The following is a 16,162-nucleotide window of genomic DNA, read 5'->3' as shown; positions in this document are numbered from 1 at the left end:
AAAAAAAAATCTAAAAAAACAAAGGCTTTTCATTTTTTTAATAATTTTCAGTTATTTTTAATTTTTGTTATTTTATAACTCTTTTAAAAAAAATCATTTTTTATTTCTTTTTAATTTTGCTTTCTTATTATTTTTTAAAATTTTTATTTTTTTCTTTCGTTTTTTTCTTCTTTATTCTTTTTAGTTTTTTTTATCCAAATTTATAAGGACATTTTTGTCTTAATGAAAAAAATTAGGGTCTTTTTTATCATTTTGTTGTCTTTGTGAGGATATTGACATTTTTTAATAGTTTAAGAAAAAAATAAACACAATTAGTAGTTTAAGAAGGACATTGATAATTAAAGGAGGTACGTGTACTTTTCCATTTTAAACTATTAGATATGTAAAATCAAAATAGATCATCTCTATTAATACATGTCCAAAAACGCACACTAATAACCCATTAGTGACGAGGGCTGGTGGTGTCCTATATTGTTTACAAGATGATGGAATCCCCACTCCGGGGGATGGTCATAGGCAGGCTGTCTATTTTAAGAATACTATAACCCCCAGTTGCATCGACTTGGGAAAACAACCTAGCAGGAAAGAGTCTCTATTAGACCTAGCTTTGAAAAAAAGGGAACCAGGAAGTGCAATTCTTCCCACAATAACAAAAATAAGTTCCTATGAGTAATTTCATGAAGTTGCCTCTTCCAAAATTCATTTCAAGTCGCTTTGTTAGTCCATTTTTTACCAAGTATTAACAACTAATGACTCAGTTACACGTTTCTCTATTACATGTTTGCTCTGAATGTCTCCTACAATACACATTTTAATCATATGCCTCCAACATGAACTTGGTTATTCAAGGCCAGGCAAGTGCGACAGACCATTTCCATGATGAGTGCCACCAAAAGCACATAATTTTAAGGCATGCCCTTAACTTTAGCTTGGTTAGTGACATAATAATTATAACCCAAGCTACCCACGGTAGTAAACACACAACTTGGAAAATGGAAACCACAACACTTGTGAAACTCAGTAACCAAATCGTTCATTTAATGAGGTCCGCCCGTCACCTGTTTGTCCTGCATAAAACACGAGATAGTATAACCATTAAACGAAATACAAATAAGTTGCAAAGAACGTAATAGTCAGACATCTTACCTTCAGGGGGCACCCACGATTCATAATCAGGATTACTGTTGAGAAATGAGGGCTTCTCAGGACCAAGCACCCTCTTAGGCTTTTTGTCATCCTTGCTAGATTGGTTACCCCCCGGAATGTCTTGGCTTTCATGCATTTCCTCATCCTCTGGTGCACAATACCCTTTTTTATGTTTTAAAAGCAATGCCACAGCATCCTCTGCCATCACAGCTCCTGAGGAGGAAGACGTCCGCAGTTGAGAAGCATTCTTGTCATCACCTTCAGGTTTCTCAACTTGCTTCCGCTTCCTTATAATCAAACCCGGTGCAGCACTTTCAATCCCAGAGCCCACCTCTGTCTGTGTTTTATCCCCACTACCCAAAATTTGCTTCCTGTCTTTATAGTCAACAAAATGATCAGGCTCATGCAGATCCAGTGGTGCTACTTGTTGGGTCTCTTCTATCTTTCTGTCCTCTACAGCCCCAAGCCACTGGGGCTTCACAGCAGTATATACAGCAGTTTTGCCTTCAGTTGTATCACTGACAATCTTGACAGCTTCTGGCTTCTTGCTTGATTCCATAGTTGCATCTGTACTTCCCTCTTTCAGCATGGAGCCGTTCACCTGTTTCTCAGGTCCACTGTTTTCTTTTGGTGCCATAGGAAGTTGCTTCTTAATAGTAACAGTGGGTGTTTCTGATTTGTTAGCCTTTTGTTCTTGTGCTTTCAAATCCCTTTTCCTAGCAGCTTCTCCAGTTGGATCAGCAATCTTCAACAAGTAGCATATCCTATCCATTTCAGACTGGAGAGTTGATAATTCCTTCTCAAGTTGCATAGTTTTATCAAGCACTGACAATAATAAGGAATTGACAACAAAACAGTAAGATGAAATGCTCTCAAGTATTTACTAATTACTGAACAATAATGGAACACCAAAAACATTTGCATCACATTTTAATAAGAATACAATTAATCAATGACTTGGACATGGAAGAGGTCACATATACGTACATCTCCAAAGTACTTCGAAATCTAGTCTTATGGATGATCAGAACTAAAGACAGGAAAAATGTAAATAATCCACAGATTTTCTCGTGTTACACATGTAAAAATATATGGAACCAAACATCATTAATTTCAGTTTACATACCAGAACAGCTTCAGACGCAACCTACATAATCATTAATAATGCCCGGATAGCATTATAATGCCTAAATTGCTTCTCCCCTATCACACACAAATGCATGTGGACAACAACACAGACACATGCAGATATGCAAGTACACTACAAAAAGACAACACGAAAGGGTTTTTCTTCCACACTACACATTCCAAAATAAATCACAAAATAATCACACAATATATCTAGAAGTTTTCCAAAATTAGAACTAAATACCTAGCTGAGATGAAAGCCCTGACATGAAAGCATCAAGTACATCTCCGACTTCAGTTTCAACTGCAGTTTCTGACGCAATTTTGTTCTTCTCGATTGAAAGAAACTCTTTCTTCTCTTCCATTTTCTTCATTATGGCATCTTTCTTATCAAGAAGAGTATCAGCAGTTTCAATAGATTGGCTCTGACCCGCTTTTTGACTAGAGGGCTTCTTCTTTGTCCGGTCATAAAATTCATCATCATCACTGACCAACGACATATAATTAAATATGTATTAAAAGATAAATCCAATTTGAATGATCATAATGACCATGACCATTGTCATTGATTATTCAAGAACAAAACAATATAGATATCCTATTGGCGGGTTGAGGAAGGGATGAAATCATTTACAGTCATTGAATAAGTCAATAACTAATCATGTAAATTATGATTACAAGTAATAAAGCTAGCTGATACAAGAGAGGATGGCTGGAGAATTCATATGAAGTCCAAATATTTTTCTGAAGTTTCTGTTTGAAAAACAATAATACTAAATTAATCTTGAAGTTTCTGTTTGAAAAACAGTCTTGCCATAGATAAAATACCTTATATATTCTTCATTTTCTTCTGTTGCTCCGTTCTTCTTACCACGAGTTATCGTTCCATAACGTGCACCTATACTTTCTCGGATACTATCATTCAGTGTCTCTTCCAAGCTCTCAAGTTCTTCCACAATCTACAGAAAATTGTAACAGAAGTACAATGTCAAATTATCTGTGTACATATGAACCAATTCCTTCCCAAGAAGAAAAAGATTTCTCCCCTACTTAACAATTTTTTAAGGCGTGAGTCATGCTTGTTTCAAGGCATGGGTCATGTGAGGCACAGCTAGAGTGTGAAAAAGCATTGATATTTTTGGCATGGGTATTGAAGGCTTATGCCTTGTTTGGCTGCAGATATGCTTTTTCGTGTTTTAATTTCTTGCCATATTTTTTTGGCCTGGAACTTATGCACAAGAAGACCACCTAAAACTTTTCAAAAGTCAAGCAAATATTATCTCAAATTAAAAGAGTTTTCATGACTTGCAGTTTGTATACAGCATTAACTAATGAAGTCATTTTCCTCACAAACAATTTGCAATCAGCAGATAAAGAGAACACAACATACTTAGACTTCACTCTGCTCCCCACCATTGAGATTGCCACAAATTTTCACTTGCAGGAGAGATTATTCCAACAAATCCATATGGCCACTCCAAAGATATTTATATTCTTCATTTAATATATTTGATTGGATTTGTGTGAGTGTGTGTGTGTCTGTGTGCTTACGCTTACTGGTTCCGTTCTCATGAATTTTGAAAAATATGTTTGACATGTCCCAAAGAAATTTTATAATAGTTCTCTGGAATCCTATATGTTTAGCCTTTTTACTGTTGAACTTATAGATATCCCAGCTGGTTTGTATTTCAGTATTTAGCATTCCTTCTTCCTTATTTTCTTCCCTAAGAAAAATAAAATATTATTAATTGATCAGTTGTTTTATTTAGAGTTTTTGAGTACATAACTTTTTTTTTTTTTTTTGATGAATAATAATTTATTAAAAAGCGTAAGGCACCCAAGTACACAAACAGTATACACAAGAGGCTCCAAAACAGGCAAGAAATCCAAGTCATCAAACCCAAAGCCCACAAAACAGAATAAATAAACAAATAAAATAAAAACCCAAGACCCCCAATTCCCTCAAGACATATTACTCAACAAGAACTATTATCGATTTCTTGGTGCTCATGAAACTTGCAATACATATGGTCTCTCTTGGAACCCTTTCAAGAGAGGTTGTGTGATGTACGGACGTTCTATAATGTCTAAATCCTCCATGACAACACTCATTTCCCTTGGAGGTGTATTTGGCTGAGTAAGGCCCTTTTGAGAGTGGCTTTCTTCGCTTGGTTGGCCGCTTTAGGTAAGATCCTCACTTTGATTAACTTAAGAAAGCGGTATATCATTGTGGTAGATCGGTGTTGCTTGTGTGAGAAGTGTGGGGAAACCATTGACCACCTTTTATCCCATTGTGAGACAGCTAATGCCTTATGAAACTCTATATTCGGTTAGAAGATTCCGCTCTACATGATGTGGTGTATTTGGAAAGAAAGAAATAACCGAAGCTTTGAAAACAAGAAGAGGACGATAGCAGAGTTAAAGGCCTTTTCCTTCAATACCCTTTTCCAGTGTATGGCTACCTATGATTGTTTAATTTGTTTTCGTGACTTTTTTTAACCTTTTTTTTTTTTTTTGGTTAGGTGTTTCTCTTGTATACTTCATGTGTACTTGAGTGTGCCATTTGGTTTTTTAATGAATTTCAATTACTTATAAGAAAAAATTAAGACCCTTTTATATATAATTTTTTTTTTTACTAACTTTTGGAGTTATACTATCTTATATGATTGTATGACTTTTTAAAACAAAAAAATTGAAATGCTTACGTCTCATCTTTGAAGAATTAAGATGTCTTACAACATTGCAAATACCCCCTCCTCGTGGTACATGCAACTCTCAATACATACCGCTAACACATACGGCAGTACATCCATCTCGAGCCTTTTAGTAGCCAATTGAGCGAAAACCCAGCCTTTTTTTTATTAACTATAAATATATCTTGATATCTATATGTCTATTTTTTTAAAGCATTGACTAGGGATCTTCTTCCAAATCTGCAGCAGCGGCACCATGACTACAATAACCCTCAATGCTTAGCTTTTGTCTTTTAAAACTATGTTCACATGACTATACAGCCTATCATTGAAAGGACTAAACCAAGGTCCTTTAAGTTTAGAATTTTACCTGTGTAATTCTTTGCTCATTCCGAGCAATCTGAGTCTGCTGCCCTTGTGTCAAACCGCCTTGAGCAATGTCTTTAGCACGAATAGCGTCTATTTCTTTTTTCATGTGAGCAATCTGCAGCCAGAAAAGTGGATGTCTAACACTTGAACCAGGAAACAAGAAAAATAATCAATAAGTATGAAAACTTTATGAGAAATACAACCTCAAGTTGCTAGTAGATCATTCTGTTAGGCTTGTTTTAGAAATCAAAAACTATTCCAACATCCTCGCCAAAGAGGAGAGAGACTAGGACTTCATAAACAAATTTCAATGAACACCCTTTAAATAGTTGCCTTTCTGGTTCATAAAAAAGCAATCTAATGTACAACACAACTAGATCATTATTAAATTAGACACTCCCTCCTCAGAAGTTATGATAATCAAGAAACTTGCCTTTTCGGTTCTTTTTAATACTTTATCACGGGTTTTTTCCTGCTTCTCCGTAAGCTGTCCTTTGTATGTCTGCCAAGTTACTTCATCAGCATCATCCTGAATATATACCAAAATGTGTGAGCATGGAAGATATATGACTAATTTCTCAGCAAAAGAACTGTATTTTATTTGGAAGTGATTCAAGAAAAGATTCTATCCAAGTAACATCCTTTAAAGGAAGTGATTATAAAGCCCCACAAACCTCAGCTTCTTCAATTGCATCCTCTCCCATACCCCATGAGACACCATCAGCAAGAGATGCTTCCTGTCTTGCTCGCTGAAGTGAAGCTTCCTGATCTAGCATCTTTTCTCGAATCTTTGCATCTCTAATAATTTTCAGGTCAGTCTCCTACGAAAAAGCCCAAAAAAAAATCACATAAAAATATAGCAATCAAGATGAAAATGCAACAAAAGAAAGATAAAAGTACAATAGTATATCACTAGAAGCTAAGCCAAAGATTTTTTTTTTATAAGTAATAAACCAATCTTAATAAAAACATAAGGCGCCCCTTAGTACACTGGGAGTATACAAAAGGAAACGTCTAACTAGAAAGAGAAAAACGAACTAGAAAATCATTAAAACTAATTGACAAAGGAGACACATAAGCCGTAGTCCAAAGAAGCTAAGCCAAAGATGATGGTTAAGTTAAAAGTACATCAATATACTGCTCATAGAATAACTGTAACATCATCAAATGGAATAAAGATGGTTGTGAAGGCTCCTGATGACTCATCTGCTCAAAGTATTTGCAATTATCTTCAAATCCTTGAACTCCTTTTTGGAGATTCCTGAATTCAGACTTGTTTTTAAGGTTTGAGAAATTAATAGTATGAGAAGTTACTTGTTTTTCCTTCTCTGTGCTGTATGCTTTCTCCCCTAACTTGTGTTTTCATCACTCTTTCCATTAAAAGAAAAAAAGCAAAGAGAAAAGGATGTTTAACACAGTAGTACATTCCAAAATGGATTTTCATTTAGAATATGGAGAGTTAACAAAAGAAAGAGGAGAGATCCACAAAATTTTTCATTGAGAAGAAGAGAAAGATTCCCTTGACAAACATGTATGCTGCACCACCTTCATAATGCCTTGAGGTTCTATTGATTAGTTTATGCTTTTGTTCTTCCAATTCCATATGAAAATTCCAATATACTTTATTCCCAAATTTCAGAACACTACCATGCTCTTATATGTGATTTTCTGACCATTTAAGGTTATATAAAATCTTTTTATCTAAGAAATTTATGCATAAATGATTAATGTAAAATAAACAGAACACTTACTATCACTCAGATAGGCAGTACTTAAATTGAATGTAAGTAATTCGTCATATCCAAGCACATAAATTGCAAATTATATCAGACATTGAATGATTTAAACACGTTGGTATTCAAGTCATACCGGCAGCATCAACTCGGATGGTCCTTGGAAAATGTATAAGCGAGATGATCTGTGCAATAACAAAGAAAAAAAAAAAGAAGAAAAAAAAGAAGAGAATGATCAGAAACATACACAAAGGAAATACAGAAGTTAAGAATGACAAAAAATAATACCGTTAACACCTTTGTATCTAAGTCATTGCACCATTGATTAGTAAGTTTTTTTTTTTATAAGTAAAGTATATTCAAAAGGCGCAAAGGGGCGCAACCCATAGTACACAAGACGTATACAAGAAGCCACTAATTCAAAGAAAAAAGAGAGCACCTATCTATAAATTCAAAATAAGAACACTCATGCATAAACTGAAATTTCTCTCTCCACATAAACAACGTTTGTAGCATCATTCTCTTCAAGTTTATCAAATCAGTCTCACAATCTTCAAAACAGCGTGCATTTCGTTCCCTCCATACACACCACATCAAACACAATGGAGCCATGCGCCAAATCGGTATCAATGTCCGATTACTCTTTTGCCCCCTCCAACTCCCCAACATATCTTTCACTGACCGCGACATTACCCACTCCACCCCAAACATTTGCAGAATCGTCCTCCACAATTCTATAGCCACCATACAATGCAGAAACAAATGGTCAGTGGACTCTCCAGAAATCTTACACATAAAGCACCATTTCATCACAATAATGTTTCTCTTTCGTAAATTATCTGAAGTTAATATTTTCCGTGGAAAAGTATTTGGAAAGTTAAGGTCCAAAAAGAAGAAAGTAGCAAAGAAGAAGAAAAGGAATTATGGAGCTCTATTCTTAATCTGTTTGGTGTGGAGTGGGTTATGCCTAGAAGTGTTAGAGATTTGATGGTGTGTTGGAGATGTCAGATAGGGTGTGGTGATGTTATGGAAGTATGGAGGTTGACTCTGTTGTGTGTAATGTAGTGTATTTGGAGAGAGTGGAATGCTCGGAGCTTTGAAGATGTGGAGACGTCGGTGATAGAGTTGTGAAGGATTATGTTGAACACTATATACATGGATATCCGCAAATCAGAGCTTGTTGTTTTCTAGTTTTGCAGTTTTTTTAACTAGTGTTTGTCTTTTTCTTATGATTAGGGGTTTCTCTTATATAATTCATTTGTACCAGGGTTGTGCCCCTCTGCACTTTTAATGAAATTGATTTAATTAACTATAGAATAATTAGTATTATAAAATCCAAGTTCCATGAGTTCTGAAATTTCATCTGATGATATGGAGGTATGAACTACCCTTGTAAAAGATTTGTAGCCACTGAGCTGCATAATTTTATTTTATTTTGACTTACCAATTGCAATTCTAAGAATTGAGCATCTGAATTTGTGAGTGAACATAAAATATTAACATGTGGTTAAGGAAGCTGTACTTCAGAATTTCAGCATCCCTTTCAGTAACATGGTAGAATCACTAGATATGCCAAATGCAAGCAAAAAGCCATCGCTTATAGCCCTTCTCTACTTTTTGAAATCATTCCACATTTCCTCAATCTTGCCACTACATTTATCAAACGAGCAAAGCTCCAACTTAATCCCAAAATAATGTGTCAAATTGAATGAATCCCTTACAAAATTTGATTCAACCTTAAATCTTTGAGATAATGATAAGATTCTCATTCTTTCACTAGAGTGAAGAACTAACACGAGTTTCTCATTTTTTTTTGGCCTAATAGTGTAGCACTACTAGTATACAATGCATGACATAGAATCTGAAAGAACCTATTACCTAACAGACATGATAAGTAAAGTGAAAAAAAAAAAATCAAGGAAAAAACACTCACTGGCCAAACCGAATGACATCACCAACATGTAAGTCCACGTAAACCTTTTTCTTAACCTGATTAAAGGGGAAAAAGGAAAACTTGTTAGAAAATGATATGACCAATCAGAAAGTTTAGTATGAAAAAAATCAGAGATGATTTTCATAAAAAAGCCATAAGCAAAGAGGTGAATTTGTTTGTGCATGTGGAAAGGCGTCAGTGTGTCACCAAAAAATTGACATATTCTTGGAGCAAATATTATGTGTTTCATTGAAAATTTGGCAAGATTTTCAAATAACAGACCACAAACAACTAATTGAAAGTTCAACCCATACTTGACCATCATATTTAATATTTTTACTAACAAAATTGTAAACAAAAAATATAATGCAACTGAAGGGAAGATAGTATATAAACAAAAATTTAAGAAAAATAGTTTCAAGCAATACCTGACTCTTGTTAATGGAAGTACCATGCGTACTGCCAAGATCATAAAGATAGGCCTCACCACTTCTTTTGAACTGGAGAACTGACAAATAAAAAATGTAAATTACCATTTATAAAATTATGAGAAAACTACAAAGAATATTTAACTTTGTACCAACAACCCTATTGAGTAAGAATCCATTCATGTCTATGAGAAAGCCACTCATAACTTCTTGGGGATTTCACGTGTATGCCTATCTTCATAGGCTTACACTTCTGCAAATGCCCAAATTTTATCACACACTTCCATTCAGATGCCCAAGTTTATACTTGAAAAGGAGTGGGAGTTAGCTCATAGCAATAGCACAAAGCACAAATACCATAATATCTAACCAAATCAGCAAACTATTCTCCATTTCGTACAGAATGGGCCAATTAATGTGGAAGACACATTTGGGAAAATCAGCTAGTCTGACCACCACCAAATGGCGTTAGTATCCTCATGCTTGCTTTACCAAAGTATGGAAATATTATTTCACAAAAGCCTGAGCTCTAATATTGACTTTTCAAAAATTCAATTCATATGCATGGAATCTTGGGAAATCAAAGGAAACCAGCTTAAAAAGAAATGAATGAAGAAGAGAAATAACCGTGATTAACACTCAAATTTGTCTATTCATAAGCTCTAAAAGCCAGCAAATCATTACCATTATCCAAAACAATCAAAGTAAACTCAATGTAAGGATTGATACACTTCTCTCTCGTAGAGCCTAACTGAGTCCCTCTCCCTGCTGAATCCTAAGTTCACCTCTTGTCCAACACTCCTTACCCTCCCACCTCACTATCACTCCTATCTTCCCCTCTCCCTCACTATTTCCTTCCTACTACTCCTTTGCATACTTCCATCATGCAACAGCAATTATGTGACATAGAAGAATTCATAACCCAGACTGAAGCTTTAAGCTGGAAGGATAACCTTACCACTGTCAAACCAGACTCACCCTCCACTGAAATAGCTCCTTCCCTTACTCTGGTGGGCAATATAATCTCTCTAAAACCCATCCCAAAGACCACCATCAAAGCCAAGGAACGGAATGCACGCAGTTTTGAAGATTGCGAGACTGGTTTGACTAAATTGAAGAAGTTGGTGATACAAACTTTGTTTATGTGGCGAGTGAAGATACAGTCTATGTCTAAGTGTTCTTATTCTGATTTTCTAGATATGTGTTCTCTTTTTTCTTTGAATTAGGGGTTTCATGTATATTTCATGTGTACTTGGGTTGCGCCCCTCTGCACTTTTTTGAAATATACTTTTACTTACAAAAAATAAAAAGAAAAGAAAAATGATGTAAAAGTGAATACCTATCTATTCACCTTCCAATCACAACAGGAGCTCGAACGCGTAGTAATTTTCTCCCCGTTGAACATTCAAGGACACCCCCTCTTTCTAAAACCTTGGGAAGTGGACTTGACCCTGGAGGAAGTGGATTTTACTTGCGGTGCATACTGGACGCAAATACACGGGATTTCTCTAGAACTCATGACTACGTCTAATGCTGCCATCATAGCAGAGCTTTTGGGAAAATTGGAAGTTGATTGCTTGGGTAACCAGGGTGTCCAATTCAAAACAATTCCTTAGAATGAAAGTACTCATTCATTCAGATCACCCTTTAGTCCTGGGATTCTTCATAACAGGCCTCCAAAGCCATCTGCATGGATACAATTTAAGTATGAGAGGTTATCCGATTTTTGTTTTGGCTGTGGCAGGCTTGGCCACATGCAATCTTACTGCCTTGCTGATCCTCTCCCCACCACCTTGATGGCTTATGGACCCCAACTCAAAGCTAACACTCTGTCCAACCGAGTCAAGCTTCTGTTTGTAAACAACCAAGAAAAACTTCTCCTTCCATCACACAAACCATACCCGTGCAGACTTAAATCCACACCAAAATGAATAGCCTGTTGACTCTGCCATCGCTTTCATCCCTGAAAATACTTTGAACCAAAAGGCCCTTATCATCCCAATAAACCCCTTGAATTTGAACACCACCATGGCTACCCCTGACCTCACCAAGTCATTCCTCTCAACTCGGTCAACCCAGCTCCAAACTCAACTCACTCGCTCCCTGGCTTTGGAAAATGACGCTACCCTCCCACGTCAGCACATCAATCTAGCAGCCACCTACTTCAAATTCCCAAACTAATGCCTACTGTCAAACACCATTCCTTGACCACTTTCTCACTTTCTCCCCATTTGCATTAAATGCAACCCTTCCTATTCCTAGATATGTTTTTCTTTTCTTTTTTTTTTCATGCTTGTTCCTATTCCTAGATACATTGGAGACAAAATCAATTTGCATTTAAGAGAGGAGCACACTGGCTCCTAGTCTCAAGCCAAAATAGCACCATCTATAGTCACATGGAAAGCTCCACCTTCCAAAACCCCCTCAGAAACCCCAAATCCTTCTGACACCTTGGATTCTCATATCACACTTATCAGGAGATCACTGACTCTCCTAACTCTCCCAAGCGTGTGAACCAGCAACCTTTCACAGAACCCGCTGTCAACCTGTCCCACAAGAAAAAAAGCACAATCTCATGCTTCTTTCTTGGAAAAGTATTTGCTCCCTAAAAGCCATTGGCAGACTTGGCCTTAGATCAATTTTTATTATTATTATTATAAAAAAAATTAAAAAAAAAAAAAAGAAAAAGCGTAAAGGCGCCCCTATGTACACGTGTAATATACAAGGGAGCAACCAAACCAGCGCAAAGAGAAAGAGACCCAACAAACCCACAGGACCCTAAAAACCCAAAAGACCTAAGACCCTACATCATGTGAGCCTTGTTTTTCCGACGCCAGGAGGTTACATAATTAACGCCATAATTAATGGAGCTTTTCAAATTCAACACCTCCCTCCTACCTTTAGTCTTTTGGCGCGCAACTATTGATTCCCGATGAAACTCCTCTTCGCTTGCGCTGGCATCCAAGATAGCCAAAAGCGGAACCTCATACTCTTCACCATTCCCCGCCTAATCCAAATGCATATCGGGCGGATAAACACCCAATGGGAAAGGGGATACTCCATCCTCCCCATCCCAAACCTCATCGCCCTAATCCCGCACAACAACCTCTCCAAACGGACTAAAACCTATAGGCCACTTCTAAGACTCGATCAAACCGTTCATCCTAAGGTCCTCACCCTTTTTAGCTGGTGGAGAGACGCAACGACCCAAATGAGAGGGAGCCCCTACCACCTCATCTTCCTTAACAACTAGGGTTGATGGCAACGCGACCGACACTTTAGGCGAAACTTGCCCTACCAGACTCTCGAGTTTGAGAAAACCCCTCCGTAAGAAACCCCTCACCGGAGGAATTTGCTTAATAACAACCTTCACAGAAGCTGCCTCGTCAACAAGGGGTGGCACCCGAGAGCTTTGCACTAGCTTAGACTCCAAAGGGAACAAGGGTACGCCTGGCTCTGACTCAAGAGTGGCACCCTAGAGAGGAAAAGGTAACCCACCAGCAAAATCTAACCTCATCGCCGCCATAGAACCAGAAAATAATCGCTCATCCATTTTCACAGCTCGACCTTCCCTAGCCTTCCCTATGGAATTTCAGAATAAAGCCATGCTTGCTAAGCTGGGTTGGAAGATATTGACCAATAAAAAATTTGCTTTGGATTCAAGCGTTAAGGGCAAAGTATCTAAGACATGGTACTTTTCTTGAGACTCCAAGTAATCCAAGTTCCCTCTAGCATCTAGAAAGGGATTCTCAAAAACAGAAAAGTTGTGGAGAAAGGGTTGGGCAATATCATCCGGTCAAAACCTCAATACATGGTCTACACATTGGATTCCATCCATCTCAAGTTTCAAACCTTCCCCTAACGCCAATCTTCAAAACCATCCTGACCTCCAAATTTCAGACCTTATAAACACCCCTAACCGATCCTATAATTCATCCTTCATCCAAAACCTTTTTGATAACCTATCAGCGCAGCAAATCCTCAATATCCACCTCACCCAAAACCTTTCACATGAGCGCTGGATTTGGGCCCCCACCCTATCAGGAAAATCAGCCCATGAATTGGTTATTCAAGACCAACCTGCCAGAACCTCTCCCTTTGACATTACTGATAGGAACTGCCTTTGGAGTTTAAAACTCCAGCACAGACTTAAACACTTGCTTTGGAAAATTGTGGGAAACTCACTCCCGGTGAGCATTGGCAGGTTTTCTCGCTCAACAGATCTGGATCCTTGGAACTGCCCTATTTGCAAAGCCCTACAGAAACCATTCACCACATTTTCTTGGATTGCCCTTTTGCCCATATTATCTGGAGAAGCCTTAAATGGCCTTTGGATTCCTCAACCTTCCAAGCTCAACCTATAGAATCATGGATCAAGGCCATTTTAAAGGCCTCACAATCAGCTGGCAATCCCCAAAAGAGATTCTCATAAGTTCCAAACCTTGGCTGCTGTCACTCTGGACCAATTATGGCTAGCCAGAAATCTTGCTATCCACAAGGCTGCAACTCCAGATATCTCTTCCACTCTCAAGCAAATCAACTTCACCTCGAAAGCCCATTTCTTGGCTTGGCAGAATCTTGCCCAAGGTTCTGATTGCTGGCAGCCAGGCCTTCAAACATCTCAAGGTGAATTTTGACATAGCAGTCAGATAATCTCTAGCGGTAGTTGCTGCTGTCCCTAGTGACTCTGAAGGTTCAATGATGTAGGACGGATTCCAGGTCGAGGCAGAATAGTCTGCTCGCACTCCCGTTCAAACGGGGTGCGAGTAGGCCTTTCAGGCGGCTAGGCAAAACAGACCAGTTGGACTCTCAATCGAGCGAGATTCCAACTGGCAGGTTATGGAGTCCTGATGGAACCACCTAGTTGGACTCCCGTTCGAACAAAAGTCCAACCGCGACATGCAAAGAAGCATGGGAATGTGCAGAAATCCCGACAAACAATATCGTTTGAATTCCTAGTATATTTGGGCGGCAATGCGCATGTGGGAACTTTTCCCTGATTGATCATAATACCAACTAATTTTCTTCCTTATCTAGCATTAACCTTAGCCTGAATAATTTCCATAAAGATTAGAATTTTTCATTTTTATTTAGTCTTTCCATCTTTAGTTGATTTTATTGATTATTTTTAGAGTTACTCTTTTGTAATGTTTTCCGTTTAGATGATTTACTTACTCTTTGGGTTTTAGTTTCCATCTTTAGGTGCTTTAGGTTGATGTTATCAAAAGACCTATGGATGTTTAGCAAATGAGCTTTTGATAATGAAATATTGAATCAGTAAAGCAATTGAGTTTTTTTTTTTATCATTTCTTTCTAGCTTTGGCTAGTGTTTCTTTAGAATAGAAGACGTTCTTGCTTTTGTTCTTTATCTATCAGCTACGCTATTTCATTGTCTCCACAGTTACAAAGCATCTTCCTCCTTTGGCAGCCAATGTCAAAGAAGCCCATGTAGCTCTTTTGGCAGTGACTTTAGCTGCCTCCTTGGCTGCTCCTCTTTATTCTTGGAAGGGGAATCTCTTACCATAATTTTATCTATCAACAAATCTCATATCTTTTCAGACTGGACTTTCTCCCCAATCTTGTCTGACATCCATTACCAGCTTCATTCTTTTCAAAATTGGAATGCATCGAAAGTTGCCAGAAAGGCAAATTTCTGAGCACACCAAATCGCCAAGTGGGCTGCTTCTAGCTTAGTGTTTGGAAGCATTCCCAATTCTTCCCCTATTCTATCTTCCATCAGGTTTTTTTTTTTTTTTTGATAAGTAATAAGCCAATCTCAATAACTTCCATCAGAATTAACAATGGGAAAGATCCTCCCATAGCCCCATGTAACTTCCCCTGTTATTTTATTGCTCAGGAAAAAAAAAAAAAAGTACACTCAATTTGGAGTCCAAAATCTAATCGTCGAGAATTAAAGCATTTGCTGACCACATTTCAACATGCTGAACAACTAGACCCCAATTTTCAACGTTTACTAAAAAGAAAGCATAGTCAAAGCAATTTTTGTTCAATGTTAATTTTTTTTTTTTTTTTTTGATGAATAATTGATCAATGTTATATTTAACATACAGAAAAAGAAAATGTAATACCGGCATGAAAGCGAGAAATGGTGGGGTGCTCAAGCAAAAAATCACAGAGATCCACACGTCCAAACATGTAAGCCCCCTTTTCATGCCTGAATCAAATCCACACACAAAAAAAAATCAATTCAATCATCAAAACCCTAAAAAGATAGTAAACAAATATCCTTAACTGAATCAAGTGCAAACTCTATATATTTTAATCTGATTCAGGAACTACTTGAAGACCTACACGTGGAGTTGATCGATTATAGAACCGCCCTTGAGAACCTCAAGGTAGAATTCGTGGCATGGAGCTCCGCTCCAGGGAGGAATCGTGTACGGTGGCGCATCACCATTAGCGCTTCGATGAGATGGAGATGGCTCCGACGTAGTTTCCGCACCGCCATGCTCGGTCTCAGGTAAATTCTCCACGGTTTCTTGAGTGGTCTCGGAAGGTTCGGGAGTATTAGCGGTTGAGGCTTTGGGAGGAGGTGGGCGCATGGGGGCGTTCGTTGGTGAGGTTGAAGAAGTGGAGGCTTGGGTTTCGTCTAGGGTTTTGGGTGGTGAAGCACCCATGGCCGTCGACATTGTAACACAGAGAGAGAGAGAGAGAGAGAGAGACTGCTAGAATGGGGATCAAATAACGGCGAACTATGAGAACCGACTTCGT

General features: G+C 37.8%; 1 protein-coding gene across 1 annotated transcript; it reads right to left on the bottom strand.

The window, feature by feature from the left end:
* Positions 1-670: 670 nt before the first annotated feature.
* On the bottom strand, positions 671-16,144 carry LOC133859518 (uncharacterized). Its single transcript, XM_062294935.1, has 12 exons — positions 15,743-16,144; positions 15,520-15,605; positions 9,431-9,510; positions 9,003-9,058; positions 7,206-7,254; positions 6,011-6,157; positions 5,770-5,865; positions 5,338-5,451; positions 3,103-3,233; positions 2,519-2,760; positions 1,147-1,971; positions 671-1,067 (listed from the first exon to the last, which is right to left on the bottom strand). The coding sequence occupies exons 1-12, from the start codon at positions 16,078-16,080 to the stop codon at positions 1,018-1,020; spliced, it is 2,214 nt and encodes a 737-aa protein (XP_062150919.1). The 5' UTR covers positions 16,081-16,144; the 3' UTR covers positions 671-1,017.
* Positions 16,145-16,162: the final 18 nt, after the last annotated feature.

This window comes from Alnus glutinosa, chromosome 2 (assembly GCF_958979055.1).
Source record: "Alnus glutinosa chromosome 2, dhAlnGlut1.1, whole genome shotgun sequence".
Lineage (NCBI taxonomy): Eukaryota > Viridiplantae > Streptophyta > Magnoliopsida > Fagales > Betulaceae > Alnus > Alnus glutinosa.
Note: the sequence above shows the minus strand (reverse complement) of the source record. Positions and strands in the feature narration are given on the sequence as shown.

What these genes read in the sequence shown, in the direction of transcription:
- LOC133859518 (XM_062294935.1), bottom strand. Translation starts at nt 16,080, where the DNA reads ATGTCGACGGCCATGGGTGCTTCACCACCCAAAACCCTAGACGAAACC. An exon ending in CATCCGAGTTGATGCTGCCG is followed by an intron (nt 6,158 to 7,205) that starts GTATGACTTGAA and finishes GCTTTTTCGTAG; the next exon opens with GAGACTGACCTGAAAATTAT. An exon ending in TATTAAAAAGAACCGAAAAG is followed by an intron (nt 5,452 to 5,769) that starts GCAAGTTTCTTG and finishes TTCTGGCTGCAG; the next exon opens with ATTGCTCACATGAAAAAAGA.